Genomic DNA, 16,799 nt, shown 5'->3' with positions numbered 1-16,799 from the left:
ATCACTATGTGCATTATTCTTGTTCTGTGACATTACTATTTGCATTATCCTTGTTCTGTGACATTGCTATGTGCATTATTTTGTACAGTGACCTCAATATGTGCATTATCCCTGTACTGTGATTTCACCGTCCACATTATGTCCACTGTTATTTGGTGGATTTTACCTGTACTGTGACATCATTATGTACAATATTCCTGTGTCGTAATGTCACAGTCTGCATTATATGTGATAGCATTTTACCTGTATTGTAACATCACTATGTACATTATTTATTTGCTGTGATGTCACAGCTGGATTTTTATGTGCTATCGGTTTGTGCATTGTGACATCATTGTTTGAATGACTCTTGTGCTGTAACTTTACAGAGTAGATTATTCAAATACTCGGCAGTGTTCTGGGATTATTCTCATCACTGTGTGCATTATCTTTATTCTGTGGCATGATGCTATTCCTTTCTGTAAAAACTCAAACCTGGCAGACCCACTATAAGCAATATGATCAGTCAGGATTGGTTACACTGTCATATCTGCTATGGCTCCTGTAATAACAGAAGCAATGCCATCAGTGTGAACAGAGCCCTATATTTTCAAACTGGCATAAAAATAAATAAAAAGCATATTGTAATTTTTTTTTTATTGGAATTAAAGGTGTATTCTGATCTCTGAAAGTTACGGCATAAAGACAGGATATGCCATAACATTCTGATCAGTGAGAGTCCAAAATATGTGACCCCCTGCCAATCTGGAGAAAATAGTTTGCCCTGCACAGTTGCGCTCCCGGCCACCCGCTGTTCAGGGAATTGATACGCAGCCCTATTCAAGTGAAACTGCAGTGTGTGAATATAACATATAAATATTCTATTCCCACACCCCATGTCAAGTTCACAGGGCTCCAGGTAGCTGAGCTAGAGAAGGTGAAGTGATGGACACCCAGGAGCACAGCTCGTTACAAGTCACAGCTCTGATAAACCAACTGTAACTGTAACAAGCCATGCACCTGTGTGTCATCACATGATCATGGACAGAATTGTATCCACTGGAAGTAAACAGTGAATGCTCCTATTGAAGGACAGCATGCAGAGATCTTAAAAATTGTAAGGAATTAATACAGAAACTATATTGGGAAAAAATTATTTCCTGAACCTTGAGTACCCCATTAAAGAGGACCTGTCACCTCTCCTGACATGTATATTTTAGTAAATACTTGTATTTCCCATTAAATAACAATTCTGGAACACATATTCTTAGAACAATGCAATGTACCTCCCCTCTGTTATTCCTCCCACAAATTTATGAATAAATTGACAATTAGGCATGTTACCATTCCCCTTGTCAAAATTGTGTGTCCCACTCTGCCAGCACTGATTGGACAGTGTCAGAATGTGAATGAACACCCCCCCCCCCCAACTGGTAACAGCCAGTACTTAATTTATTCATACATTTCTAAGAGGAACAACAGAGGAATAGCACAACGTAGAGTTCTAAGGAAAGATGCTCCAGAATTGTTATCTAATTTTGAATACAATTATTTATTAAAACAGACATGTCAGGAGTCTACAAGGTTTGTCTATTATAGTCAAAAGCTGAAGGGGAACCACGCTTTCCTGGCACTTTGTTCTAGCATTTGGCAGGAGTCACTGTCAGACATTGTGATATGCTATCAATCTTTTAAGTGAAAAGACCACTTTAAATATTCATTTTTGCATGCATGCATGACTATAACAATATGCTGACTATAGAAAGTAATAAAATCTACATAGTTATAAATCATTAAATATTGTACAATGTGGGTATTATGAAACAGACACTTTCTGGAGTAATATAGTCAATTTATTAATGCAGATCTGTTATGGAGAGGGGGATTTGGGTCAAACCTATGACCTGCATCCAATAGATCGTAGAAAGGACGTCCAAATCCTAGAGTACGAGAGGCACAAGTAATGTCAAGACAGTGCGCATGCGCCACTTCCCTAGAACTGTCACTGTCAACAAAACTGCGCTCCACGCCTCGCTATAGAGAACAGGCGCGCCCGCCTTCTTCTGGGGTTAACGTCAATGAAACAAGAAATTCTATTGGCAGAACTACGACGTGCGTACGCTTGTAGCCAATGGCCTTTGACATTGGCTCCTGTCACGTGATGCGAGCGGCAGGCCGGCCATCTTGCGGTGGCTGTAGATGATCCGCCCTGCGGGTTGCGGAAGCGGTGTCCCGGCTGGGCCTGCTGCTGTTTTATTGAGCGGAAAAGCGCCACTACTGCAAATCTGGAGCTGTAAGAAGCAGTGGATACGGTAAGAGCCACATTCCCAGCGGATACGTAATTCCTCCCTATTGATGGATCTAGCGGTCAGTGCTCTAACACTCTGACGTAGAAAGTGTATTATACTGGTATAAGGAGGCTTGTACCGGGTTAATATCTCGTACTGGTACAGCTTGTTCTGAGGGTCTCTGGTTGCCATGGTGTTGCTCTTTAGCTGGTGCCAGGAAGAGGTGCTGAGCACCCTGTCATAGTAGGTGCCTCTTACGGGCACCCAATCCTTCACCCTGGTTCACCAGATCTCCCTGATTTTTCTTACTGAGTCCTTGTAATTGTGGTGTTAAGTAATAAAACGATGGGACTGTAGTATTGTCACCCAAAACTTTAAGGGATGTCCCTTCTGGGCAAACCCTCTTCATGTGAAAGTCGCCCTGGCGATCCACTGATTGTCACAGGTCCAGCGGCTGAGACCCCGCCCTTTTTGATCAACTGTTACGTCGCCCTTTCGGGGTCATAGAGGGCAATTCTGGGCATGATGTCCCCTCCATGACGTCTACTACTATATGAAGAGTCAGGGCGGTAAGGCCTGGTTTTATCCCCTTCCTATCAGCTTTCCTGATGTACACGCTAAACCTTTCCATAGGGATCCATTAGCCTGATTGTCCTTTTGGCCTTGGTTGGGCTGGGATACGTCGTTCTACCTTCTCGTATGGAGTAACGTAGAAGACTCCGCTGTTTCACCCTGAGGGATCCCGCAAAAAAAAGTACTACGTGCAAGATGGAATCTGTCGGGTATCCGTTAAACGTTTACCTCAGGGAGCTTCTCCAGGGCTGGAATCCCCGGGTAGAGCATCAAAAAGCGCTCGGCCTGAGGCCCCATGCACACGACCGTGCCCGCAATCACGGCCCGCGATTGCGGGCACGGCCGGCCACTGACTGACAGCCGCATTTTCGGGCCGTGCTCCTATACAAAGTATGGGAGCACGGCCTGCAAAATGCGAAAGAACGGACATGTTCCATAATTCCCGGAACATTTCCACGACACTGACACCCTTCCGTAGTGCTACGGAAAGGTGTCCGCGTTCAATGAAAGTGAATGGCTCCGTTTTTGCGGACCGCAATTGCGGTCCGCAAAAAGAGGTTTTTTACGGTCGTGTGCATGGGGCCTAAGGATTCCAGCTCTTAGGGATATGAGAAGTGACCGCTAATACCGCGCCGGATCCTCTTATCACTTTTGCAAAAGTGGTCGCTGCAATATAAAGTACTGAAATTTCGGCGTAATTTTTTTTTAATCATGGAACGCATGACTTGAGCCTCGTTCACATCTGTTTTGGGTCTTTCTGCAGCTCTGTTTTATTAGAGGAGCAGAATAAGGGAAAACCGGAAGCGATGGTTCTGTCATAGTAACAGAATAACGGAAGCGCCGGTTCTGTCAAATGACGGAGACCAGCGTCACCTGGTGGAGGTGATTGACTTTAATAGGTTCCGTCATTTGTCTGGCTAATATGATGGAATCTGCGACAGATGCTCCTAATGGCACAATGCTGATACATTGTAGCAAAATATCAGCGCAGGAGAGACATTTGGGCTGTGTTCAGTGTTTCTAGTTTTGTGACGGTTTTTACAAACCATGATGTGTGAACGCAGCCTTATAGGGGTTATCCAGCCAGTAAAAATGATCTCCAAATACAAGTTCAAATTGAGTAAACTCACGAATATACATATATTTTGATTCTTGCGCTGTTTCCCTGTTTTGCCGCACACTCCGGGGTCGCCTGTAGTTCCGGTTGCAATGATGACGTGCAAGGAAATGCCCACGTGAGAGCGCTATCCCCTACATTGGTCTCGTCTTGTCGTCATCCCATGTGACCACTAGCTCCAGCGGTGTCGCGCTGTCATCGTGCCGGGGCTGGCGCTCTGGCGGACCTGCAGAAGTAAGCCCTCATGCACACGTCTGTGTGTGCCGCCCGTGTCCCATGGAAAGATAGGACCTGTTCTTTCCACAGACCCGATTCCCCCACTGAAGTGACTGGGTCTGTGAAAACGATAGGGTAGGGGATCGGTAAGTAACACTGAAATGCCATTTTCTGCCGGGAAAGTAGTTGAATGTTCTCATAAATGGGTATATACTTGTTTTGTGTTTTTTTTTTTTTTCTTTTTTCCTTTACTGCCTGGATAACCACTTTAATCTTTGTTCACAACTCCGTTCCGGAAAAAAAAAATGGCGGCGTAAGTATCGCAGCATGCTGCTCTGTTTCTTCCATAAAACCGTGGATACTCACGGAAACCTGACCGAACCCATTCAATTTAATGGGTTCCGTCGTGCGCCTTTAGTGTCCCTGTTTAAAATGACTCCGGCACGTCCCTTTTTTAAAAAAAATGTAGATTTTTTTTTATTCAGAACAATGGAATAACTTCGTACAGATGTGAACAAAGCCTTCTAGGGGCTGTTCTAGACTGGACAGTTGTATCCATCTATTAGGAGGGTCATGCTGCGTTCACATCTGCGTCAGGGCTCCATTCCGACGTTCCGTCAGAGCTTACGTTACAGCGTAGTCGACTACGCTATTGATGCCGTCAAAACGACGGAACCCCTGCACAACGGAGACAAACGGAAACCATTGGCATCGGATCCGTCACCATTGAAATCAATAGTGATGGAAACGGAAATCTCTGGGCTCCGTTCCGACGGGGAATTTAAAGCGGAACAGAGCCCTGACGCAGATGTGAACGCAGCCTTAGGTCTGTACATGTTTGCAGCCCCTGGATGTAAACAAAAAATGTTTTCTCTCACTGACCGCAAGCAGAGATCTGGAAAATGGTGAGAAATAGAAATAGAAAATATATTCTAACGGATGTTCTTTTCTATATACAATGATTAACCATTATACAAAACCGAAAACCCCTTTGGGCCTCCTACACACGCGGCAGATTTTCTTGCTGATGCAGAAGCAACGCTATTCAGGTGAATGGAACAGAAATTTCTACACACAAAATCTGCCGTGTTTTCAGGGGGCCTTAAAGGGTTATTCAGAGAATTGTGTCCTTTGTGGCAACTTTCTTTTTAGTGTAACGTTGTTTGACCTCTATTCCCGGATAACCTTCAAGGTCACGTAATGCTGCTACCTAGAGACTGTGATATCACAACACTCAGTCACATGGTCTCTAGCGATGGCACTGCCCTCTGTACGGCGCACCGTCAATGACGCGGCCTTCATGGGGCACGGCGATCTCCCAAAGCTGCTGTGCTTGCTCTGCAGTACCCCCAGCATATGCGCTGTAGGAGTGCGCTGCGTGGGAGTGTAGTGGGTGGGGGTAAATGACAGGAACACAGCGGTGAAATGCTGACTAGGAAGTGACTGGTGACCAACCCACAACATGGACGCACCACAGGCTAACAAGTGGCATACTCCGAAGACTATGGAAGTCAGCAGCACTCCAGTAAATAGTTACGTGTCCCATGTCCTTAACTAAAGACGTGCGGACCGTGTCAGGAACTCATTAAACCGACCATAGAATTAAAGGGAAACCGCAGCGCTCGTCATATGTGCAAAAAAGAAGTTTGGCTTTAATTCACCGAACAATGTGATCGCAACGTTTCACCGCAACATGAGACACGGCTTTGAGATTTCCTTTATTTAACATGACTTTTCTATTTGTGTTTTCAAATTGTTTATATCCGCATAAGCCTTTTTAAGGCTATGTAATCCTTCGCTAGTTTTTTTTTTTTTTAACATTAGTTGACCCCGTAATGATCGTCCACATGCTTTTCCACCGCTGATCATCAGGGGTAAATCTACCACAGCGCTGCCTTTTCACGGCGCTGTGTCATGAGCTTGAATAGCTGCTCTAACAACCAGGATCAGAGTTACCTTCAATCCTGGCTGTTTAACCCTTTAGATGCCGCAGTCAATAGCGACCGCGGCATCCACGGGGGTTTCAGATTCTCTTTCTAAATCACATTTGTCGGAGCGCCAAGTGGCACTCCGTGGCCATGGCACTTTATTACTGTTATTTATGGAAATAGCCTGGCTACGTCGGGAGCTGATGTGTCTACCAACTTGTTACATAGGTTGAAAAAAAGACACTGGTCCATCAGGTTCAACCTTTCTCGATTTATATTACCCGTCATTCATTGCTTGATTAACCATAACCCTCAATGCCAATCCTAAATAAATAAGCACCTAGCCTTTTATTAAATGCTGACATAGACTCTGCCATCACTACCTCTTGTGGAAGGGCATTCCATAGCTTACTACTCTAACTGTAAAGAACCCTTTTCTATATTGATATCTGAAATGTCTTTGTTCCACACACAATGAATGTCCGATGGTCCTTTGTAGATTCGTTGGAGGAACAGATCATGTGCTAGGTCTCCGTATTGCCCGCACATATATACGTATACATGTTAATAAGATCCCCTCTAACTTGTCACATGTCAGTGTATTTATTATGACTTCTTCTGTATTATTGTAGACTTGTCCTGTGTCCTGCTTGTCCACTTCTCCTATAATAAGAGCTGATATTTATTGGGTTTTTATGGCATTCTTTTCAATAGTGATGAAGTAACAGACCAGCAGTTGTGCTCATGGGGTCTGGTCTTAAAATTCTGTTCCTAAGCTTTGCTCTCTGAGACGCTGGGTTCAGGAGATTGTGGGGGATAGTTCTTGTTTTTCTACACACATTCTTATAGAAACATCTCCACTTCACCCGCAGTCCCTAATATAAGAATATCTGCTGGTTTATCGTTTGCATTAATTATCCTATGACTGAATTTGATATTTTTCACGTGAACCCTTCATACAGAAGTGTGAACGACGCCTTATTGTACACCCAGCCTTTATTACCATGACCGTCTAACCGGTCCATGTGAGTTGTCAATTTAGTTCCAAAATCTGTATCGGAAACCTAGAGGGATGTGGGAATATTTCTCCTAAAGGAAGGTGGGTCCTGGGGTGGTATGGGTGCTAATGTGTCCACAATACCGCCGTCTGAATTTGCCCTCGGTCTTCATGCATACAGCCGTATTATGGTTCAGTGTCGTACAAATCCATATGATGGTGTCTATGGTCTAAAAAGACAACTGTAAAGCGCCTTACGTGCCTCCGAATTTGTGCAGAGATTTTATTTTCTATCACATTCTGTACAAATATGACAAGAAATTGTGGCATTCTCCGTCAGATATCATATACAGATCTTTTCTCCCCTAGAAAAGGAAATTTTGGTACATGCGGCACCTGTTGGAGCATGGCACGGCGGCACAAGGACCCCGGTGGCTACATTGTAAGGAGCCATGCTGCTGTATGCCTCCGCTTGTATACAGAGATACATTGGGTGTTTGGGCCGGTCTGCTGCTCTTACAACGCTGCTATGAGGAATGTTGCTGGTCCTAGACACTTCCAGATTTATGTGGAAACAAGGCAGAGCCTGGAGGATGGGTAAACTGTCTGGGCAGGTGGTGGGAGGCCTGGATGAGGGGCAGCAACTCAAATCTGGCACTCCTGATCCCTTGGTGATGTCTTGGGTTTTATCAGTGATTTGGGAAAGGGGTTTCACGTCTCTGCTGCTGTAAAAATCTGGAGGTCACACTTTACTGATTGTTTTAAAGGACTGTGTAAGGAGTCCACAGAATGAATGTTTCTTTTGTTTCATTGCGGTTTCTTCAATATTCATATTTCATGTACTCAGGAATCCAAAATCTTCTATCCAGTGTTTTATTCGGCTTGGTAAATACAAGACTTCCTTTTTTGACATGTTACAGCCTATTCACATCTGCGTCGGAGGCTCCATTAGGGGCCACCGTTGCAGATTCTGCCACAAATACTGGAAACAATCGCACAGCATTCTGCGCTATTGTTTCTGGGGAATCCACGGACACCCTGACGGAAAGACGATTAAGGTCAATGGGTTCCATCGGGCGCCGGTTGTCTACGTTGTTCAACAGAGCCTGCGCTTATGGATCCATAATACTGTGCCTATACTATACCTGTATGTGCATCCGATTTTAATATGGAGGCACTAAACTGGCCTTCATCACAGTGTCCAGAAGTACCCCGTGATGAGTGTGAGCTGAAGTTTCACCGTTTTTTATCTCCCGTTATTGCATCCATTGACACCTGGCGGCTGTAGCCTGTCAGAAGAGACTGTGTGAAGGCAAGTGTGGGCTTTGCAGCTCTTTATCAGAAATGTGCAGCTCCAACCCATATAAAGACTAGCTTGTTTTAATCCATTCCCCATGAAACAACAATTCTGGGGCATATAAACTCTGCATTGTGCCGTTCCTCTGTTAATACTCTTGTAAATGTATGTATAAATTGACATTCCCCTTGTCCATAGTGTCGCTATACAGTCTGACACTGTCTGCAGTGATTGGATAGTGTCCGTGTAGGGTCCAACCTTTTTGACAAAGGAAGTGTTAACGTCCAGTTGTCAATTTGGTCACACGTTTTCAGGAAGAGTAACAGAGGAAAGGCACAACACAGGGTTCTAAGAAAAGTTTCTCAAATAGTTTTTTTATGGGAGACTCAATGGAAGTCACATAGAAAGCTCTTATATTGTTACTCTTCAGAGACCCACTATGTGCTTTCTGCAGATATTATATTTTCAATTTGGAGGTTTGTGTCTTTTGACGTGAATACAAAAAAATAAATCTCTATTCCCTTTTCCTTGACATGTTGTTTTTCACCTCCGGCAGGCAGTGGGACTAGAGAAGCGTTCATCATGTACTCGGAGTGGCGGACGCTGCACCTTGTTCTGAAGAATGACCAAGGTCACACCAGTGTATTGCACAGCTATCCTGAAAATGTGGGCCGAGACGTCGCTAATGCCGTAGTGCGTCCGCTGGGACAGGCACTCAATGCCCCCTCCATTGCTGGAACGGAGAGCATACTGAAAACTGATAAACAGGTAAGAACTACAGTGGGGTTAAAAATAGCCCCTGGCGTGATGCCCTTTTATCCAGGCCGTGTGTACAAAGAGCTTTATGTAACGTCAACGCTTTAACATTTCCGTGGTATGGCTGCGTAGTGATGAACAATGCGTGGGAATAATCTCTTGGATTTTACTTAGTTAAAAGGCATTTCAGAAAGTTAATGACTATTCCTAATGATGTATTTCCGCAACGAATATTCCCAGAATATTTCTTCACTCATTAATATTCTACCTACTGGTGCTTGAGACAAAGTCTTTCTAATGATCTGTTCATAATATACCAAAAATGTTTCTGCATTCCAGGTGAAATGGACCATGGAGGTGATCTGTTATGGCCTCACGTTACCACTAGAGGGAGACACTGTGAAATACTGTGTGGACGTGTACACTGATTGGATCATGGCGCTGGTGTCTCCTAAAGACTCCATTCCCCAGCCTGTTGTCCGGGAACCAAACAAGTACATTCAGATCATCCTCAAGCACTTACAAAATGTCTTTGTACCGAGGTGAGAACATTTCCTCCAACCAACGTATGTGGAAAGTGCTGATAAGGAATTTTGCCACTGGGCAATTGTTGTTTTTTTCTTTGTACTGAAAAATAGTCTATGTATCGAAACGTGGCGTAAAGCTGCCAAGGCTCCTATTTCTGAGGAGGAGTTTGCTATAGGCCGTGCTGCCTGCTTAATACTTTACTTAAAACAAGTGTATAAGACGAGGTTGTCAGGAATGTACTTCTAACGCTCATCGTGAGCCGCCAGCACTGGGCTGCTGGGTGGCTTGAGTTCATGTCAGACGACTGGCACACGCTGAGCCAGTAAGCAGTGACTTTTATGTGCGCCCGGCTGACGTGTACTGAAGTCGCTCCGCACTGGCGGCTATGTATGTATGAATGAAGGAAGAACTACCCCTCCACATTGTACCCGCTGTCTCATAAGTCACATGCCCCTTCTGACCGCGTGTATAATCACTAGGATGTTCGCGTCGTTAGACCCATGGTTGCGGAGGGACTTCCGCCTGTAATATGGAGGCTAAAATACAGCTGTGTTATGGCCATCTGAATGAGACCGATCTCCTATCTACCTAAATATAGAAACAAACCCTCAGCTGTGAATGTTAGTGGGCCCACAGTCTGACCGCAGTGTTACAGCAAACAGTGCGTTACGTATACACCGAGTATGAATGCCTGAAGGAAGAAACGCCCCATCTAAATATTTTTATTTAGTATTACATTTAATTATCGCAAATTAAATACTCCTTGGCTAAAAGTGTCTTAAAGGGTAACTAAACGTTCAACGAACTTCTGACAACATGTTATAGTGATGTGTCGGAAGTTTTGATTGGTGGGGGTCAGAGCACGGAGACCCCCACCGATCGCTAAAAGAAGCGGCAGAAGTGCTCATGTGAGCGCTGAGCCGCTTAGTTTCTGTTCACCTTTTTCTGGAAATCGATGTAGCGGTGTACAGGAACAATAGACCATCTATGAGCCCGTATGCTCCAATCCATCGGCTCTCCGGAAAGAGCCGAACAGAAACAAAACGGCTCACGTGAGCCCTTCTGCCACTTCGTTTTAGCGATTTGGTCTCCGTGCTCGGACCCCCACCAATCAAAGCTCCTGACGTGTCGCGATGACGTCAGAAGTTTGTTGAATGTTCCGTTACCCTTTAAGAGTAGTATTTGACCCTGCTGAAAAATGTTCAGGGAGACCTCTAATCCCGTCTGTAGTTCTCTTCAGAGTGTGGAGAAGATACATTTTGGGTTCAGTGTCCCTTTTACTGGCGCGGTCTGTGAGGACACACGGCTTGTGATAAAACAATGAGGGATGGAGGATCCCGCACGTTGGACCGCCTGCTCCTGGCGGCAGGAATTCCTGTCTATTCTTGGGCAAGCACATTTCCACTCTGACATCCGCACACCCTGTGCTTTGTAGAGAGGAAGTATTTTGACATTTTAGTTCTACTGTACAAAAAACCCAAGTAAGGAAAAATAAAATCTGTGCAGGCAGATGCACATGTCCGATAGTAGAGCTATAGATCTTTATTAGGTCCTTGTTTTCTGATTTCTTTAAAATGATGTCCTGCAGTTCTCATGCTTTATTTTCACCTCCCCACACAGACAAGCCGGATATTCATGTAAAAGCGGTTTTCTGGGACTTAAATATAGATCCGATCCCTGGGATAGGGTTGTGGCATCTTCAGTGTTTACAGAGGCATCTTTCTATTTGGGTGTGGCTGTGCCTGCCTGATGCTTTACCTCAGTCCCAGCTGGAGCATATGTAAGGGCGACTGTGCCTACTGAAGCTCAGTCTTATTCAAGCGCATGGCACGGAGCTGCAGTACCAGGCACAGCCACAACCGTGTGTGCAGTGCTCTTCCCTCGTAATGAATGAAGGGGAGCCCCACCGATCAAACGTTCTGTTGTAATCAAATAATTTAGGGAACCCCCCCTCCTGAATAAGCAGCTAAATATCAGCAGCGCTTTGCCCCCAGCTCCTCTCTGACCGCTTCCTGCTGCAGCAAAGAAACGTCATGACCCTACAAACCATTAAACTTACCATTTACTTTATTGTCATTGGGAGTTTTAGAGAGACGGCTGTTGGAGGAAAGATCTTCTTTTCTAGGTGTTTGAAAACTTTTGTACAACTCTTCTAATATACTTTTATTAGAAAATAGTTTAGAAACGCACGATCAATATAAGTCTTTCTTTCTTTTTCTATCTATCTCTTTTTCTCTTTCTTTTTCTCTTTCTTTTTCTCTTTCTTTTTCTCTTTCTTTTTCTCTTTCTTTTTCTCTTTCTTTTTCTCTTTCTTTTTCTCTTTCTTTTTCTCTTTCTTTTTCTCTTTCTTTTTCTCTTTCTTTTTCTCTTTCTTTTTCTCTTTCTTTTTCTCTTTCTTTTTCTCTTTCTTTTTCTCTTTCTTTTTCTCTTTCTTTTTCTCTTTCTTTTTCTCTTTCTTTTTCTCTTTCTTTTTCTCTTTCTTTTTCTCTTTCTTTTTCTCTCTCTCTTTCTCTCTCTCTTTCTCTCTCTCTTTCTCTCTCTCTTTCTCTCTCTCTTTCTCTCTCTCTTTCTCTCGCTCGCTCGCTCGCTCGCTCTCTCGCTCTCTCTCTCGCTCTCTCTCTCGCTCTCTCTCTCGCTCTCTCTCGCTCTCTCTCGCTCTCTCTCGCTCTCTCGCGCTCTCGCTCTCTCTCTCTCTCTTTTTTTCTTTTTCTGGACGAGATGCATAGAAGTATTTTTCTCAGAGAATCGGGTTAAATTGCACAAAATAGAGAGACCCCTCTGCACATGCGCTGCCGCCTGCATTCATTCATCCCCAGGATGCGGCGGCCAGCTGGGATTTGCATCTATCAGGCATTTATGGCGTATCCCATGAGAGTTGGGAAAACGCCTTCAAGGTTTAATTAATCAACAAAAGTGCTGACCCTTTGTACTTTACATCTGCTGTATGGAGGATCTGTGGATAGCACAACTTATGGACCCATTGTATACATTGCACTCCGTCATAGTCTCTAGTGGTGCACAGACCAGGACGTGACAGTGACAGTATAATAATAATGTCTGTAAATGGAGTCATCATATAAGATGTCATACTAGATGAATAATTGGCTCTGTGTATGAGCTGCTCACCATATATTACTGATCATTTGATAATGCATTTACTGCTTGCGGGGAGAGATTGGTCAGGTGCTCCCCAAATATAACTCGTGACCATGGAGTGGAGTGTATTTCCACCCATTGCCACGAGTGTCTTGTAGTATCGCTGTCTGAGCCAACTGGCCACATACTGGGAGTGATAGTTGGGCTAGACCTAGGTCAATACAGGTCGTGCAACCAAAGATCTCACTGTTGTCCAGTTTGCATCGCAAGTAACGAAAGACAATGTGTCCGTGTTACAACCTGCAGGTTACCGCAACACGACAATCGCATGAAACCCGGACCTGCTGAATTTTTTGTGTCATGGCAACCCGCCTACATTGACTTTCGTTCCCTGTAATGCAGGCAGGGTGACACAGCGATATTTGGCCGAGCGACATGTGTTGCGCCCAAAGTCGCTGTGTAGACTTATACTGCGAAATGACAGAGCAGAGTAATGTGAAACATTTGTGTTTCTTCTCTCAAAGCTCGTATACAACAATCTATATATCCAGGTTACTAGACAGATAACTGATACTGCGGATCTGGTTGCTTTGTCATTTCTCAGGACTTCATCAGTTGCTGAAATTCCCATTGTGTAAAGTTCTCATTTTCCTGCAGCAGGGGTAGACACGCTTGCTGCAGATCTACTGTAATAATATACTCGGCAATTCAGATGTACCACAATGAAATATATCTGGTCTCTTAGATTATTCCTGCTTTAGAGTTCTGTTTTGTTTTTTTTTGCCTATTCCTCGGGTAATAACGGCCGCTGAACCTTTGTGCCACAACGGTGGTCTCCTCAGCAGTTTTGGCTGGCACTTAATGCAGACTGAGGCTGCCGTGGTAGATTTGATTTCTTCCTTTCTTTTAACATGCACTGTAGACTTTAGCTCCAGATGTAGAAGAACAAATCTGAGAAATACGCCCAACCTTCAAGGGAACCTGTCACCAGCATTTCACCTATTAAACCAGCAATACCTGGTGGTAGTGGGTGAAAAATAATTTCTATATATCCTATAATTCTCTTCTTAGTCAGTTGTGTAGGTTTAATATTCAGCTTTTTAGTGTTCCCACACCGTATGCTAATGAGCATAAAAGAGTCAAATCTTTGTTTTGAAAAGAGTCAAATCTTCATTCCTCAAGTCTTTCCGGGTTTACTCCGCCTCATTACTTTTGATTGACAGCTCCTCGCCTCCCCCAGTACACACAATCCTGCGCTTGTGCATCGATGTCCTCTTCTGGGGTGTGCGCACAAAGGGACACGATAAAAGGCGCGAAATGTTTGCAGACCGTTATTTACAGTCGGAGGAGGAGTTTAGGAGCGGGGATAACGGCAATGAACTTTTTATAGCAGCGGCCAGCGAGAGATAAGTAAAGTTCAATAGGTGAAATGCTGATGACGGGTTCCCTTTAAAGTGAGACAACCCCTGTTCACCTGCAGTATTAGTGTATATAGACACCTAAAGGGGAACCCCACTCTGTACCCTCTTCTATGAGCCAGAGCAGAGACACAAAGGGTGCATTCTCACGCTGCATCGGCGGTATACAGACAAAACTACGCCCACATTCGGTGGGCAACGGCCGCAGAATTTTATAGGAATTCCAATAACCGTGTTACCGGCAAAATCACAAGGCCATTGTCCACCGCATATGTGTGCTTGGTTTCGTCTACATTCGCCCATCGTAACGTGAGAATGCATCTTGGGCTGTCACTTTTAGTGGCGAGCGGGGAGAAAAGACAAACCAAAAGTCTAAATTTTTGTGTCTCTTGTGCTGTTTGCGACATTTCTACATCAGAAAACTGACATAGTAACGTTGTTAACCTCCCTCCGAAGAATCAGTGGCTCTGTCTGGTGGAACTGGCCCATTCATGTATTACATGGACGGTGATAAAACTATCCATGCGATTCCCTGGTTTACAGTGGGTTCTCCTCCTTGAACTTCTTTTGCCACAAGCTCACTGACTCGCAGAATCCATGTATAGAAGGGAATGATGTTGGCCATACAGAAATGTAACCCGATATGGGGTTTCTGTGGAGGAGTCTCTCTCCTTACATTTCATCAGTCATTGCAGTGTGGAAACGGAACAATCTTTTTATATTGAGAGATGAGTGGAAAACTGGAGTTTATGAGCTGCCTGGTAAAGTAATAACAGTTTGGAATAGGATTACTGTGCGCGGTTCCTGGCGCCCCGTACATTATCCTGCGCAATATAAACAGTTTAGGGCTGGAGGGATTATTGTTCCATGTACCTTTAAAGCAAACGTGTAGCCTCAGGATTGGCCCTGGCTATAGTACCAAAATAATTTTTGAGAACCAATACTTTTCCATAACTAGAATACTGAGCTTTTGGGACCCCAGGTAATGTGACGTCATAAATGAATGCTACACGCAAATAAATACATGGTGTACTTTTTTTTAAATCTTTTAGGAACGAATTATAAAATCAAAATGCAATTCAAGTTGTTTACTGGTGTCTAAGCTGCCAATATATGAAAGGGCACACAATTATTTGTAAAAGGTTTTTCTCATCTTGACAAACCCTTTCCATGTTTTATTAGGACATATGGACGTCATAGAGGGGGATCTCTATTTGAGAGTGGAGATCCACGGACAATGGCGAATTTCACTCTGATGGACCCAGTTATTCCATGTATTACATGGCTGGCCATTCATCTGTATTGCTGCAAGTAGTACTACATTTCTCCTCTAGTGGCCACTGCAGGAGTAATGAATCAGCAGCGGTAACACTCCCCCACCTCCCCCCCCCCCCCCCCCCACACACATTCAGCTGTTTGCTGTTTGCCAGGGGTCTCCGCTCTCCTATCTAAAGGGTGGTTTATGAGCAGGCTGATTCTGGGGTGATTTGCAAGAACTAATATGAGAGAATTGCTCTAAGCAACGACTTCTGCCAGTTGGTTGATATTCTAGCATTTGTGTTCACTAAATGACTGCTGCGTAATTAAAGTCAGTACATTTGTTTTAATAAAGTTATTTACGGTTTGACGATTGTTTTACTTGCAGGCAGGAACAGATTGGCAACCAGATCCGGCTGTGCCTGCAGGTCTTGCGTTCTGTCCAGAAGCTGGCACGAGACTCGACCAGCATGGCCCGGGAAACCTGGGAGGTTCTTCTGCTTTTTCTTCTACAGATAAATGACACGCTCCTCGCTGCTCCAACTGTCTCAGGTTAGTCACGGGGCCTCCTTCTGTAGTGTGGTTACTGATGTAAAATAGAGGGTTAATTGTTCGCAGTATGTACTTATAAGCGGACAAACGTCCCAGCGGAATAAAAATCATTTCTAATAAGTGCTTCAGCTTTCTACTTCTGTCTAGGTGTCGATGTATTCAGCAGTTTCCTAGTTATGTTTATCTCTGGAAAATGCAGGTGACCTCTAATCCTACCAGCACTCCAGTTACTACAAGTGTTGTCACCCAGCTTTCCTACACGTCCGAGAGGAAATCCTGTCATTATATACGTGGGATAGTTCGCTCTGTGATTAAGCCAAGTAGGGAGACTCTGTCACCAGATTATAAGTGCCCTGTCTCCTATATAAGGAGATCGGCGCTATAATGTAGGTGACAGCAGTGCTTTTTATTTAAAAAAACGATCTGTTTTCACCACTTTATTAGTGATTTTAGATTTATGCTAATGAGTTGCTTAATGCCCAAGTGGGCGTTGTACAGAGGCGTGTATGACGCTGACCAATCAGTGACCAATCGGCATCATTCACACCTCTCCATTCATTTAGTCAGAACATGGGGATTCTTGTAGATCGCTATGCGCTGTCTTATATTAACACATTAATGATACTGAAGTGTTTAGACAGTGAATAAACATTCCACGGGATGTCTATTCACAATCCCTGTACTTCGTTACTGTTTCTGCGGTAGTTACAGCAGAGGAAGTGTAATCTCGTTGTAACCTGTCGTCTTCAGCGTAATCTCACAAGATTACGCTTGCTCTGCTGTAAGTACCACAGAAA

At 44.2% G+C, this 16,799-nt stretch overlaps 1 protein-coding gene across 7 annotated transcripts in view; it reads left to right on the top strand.

The window, feature by feature from the left end:
- Positions 1-2,135: 2,135 nt before the first annotated feature.
- RALGAPB (Ral GTPase activating protein non-catalytic subunit beta) overlaps positions 2,136-16,799 on the top strand; it is a 69,764-nt gene continuing 55,100 nt past the window's right edge. For all 7 annotated transcript variants that reach the window (XM_075845789.1, XM_075845788.1, XM_075845787.1 and 4 more), the window contains exons 1-4: positions 2,136-2,291; positions 8,952-9,163; positions 9,491-9,693; positions 15,839-16,002. In XM_075845789.1, the coding sequence (XP_075701904.1) occupies positions 8,978-9,163; positions 9,491-9,693; positions 15,839-16,002 (553 nt within the window). In that variant the 5' untranslated portion in view covers positions 2,136-2,291; positions 8,952-8,977. The remainder of the gene's footprint in view (positions 2,292-8,951; positions 9,164-9,490; positions 9,694-15,838; positions 16,003-16,799) is intronic.

The sequence above is a fragment of the Rhinoderma darwinii genome, chromosome 13, assembly GCF_050947455.1.
Source record: "Rhinoderma darwinii isolate aRhiDar2 chromosome 13, aRhiDar2.hap1, whole genome shotgun sequence".
NCBI classification, from domain to species: Eukaryota; Metazoa; Chordata; class Amphibia; order Anura; family Rhinodermatidae; genus Rhinoderma; species Rhinoderma darwinii.
The sequence above is the reverse complement of the archived record's forward strand: the minus strand, read 5'-3'. Positions and strand labels throughout refer to the sequence as shown.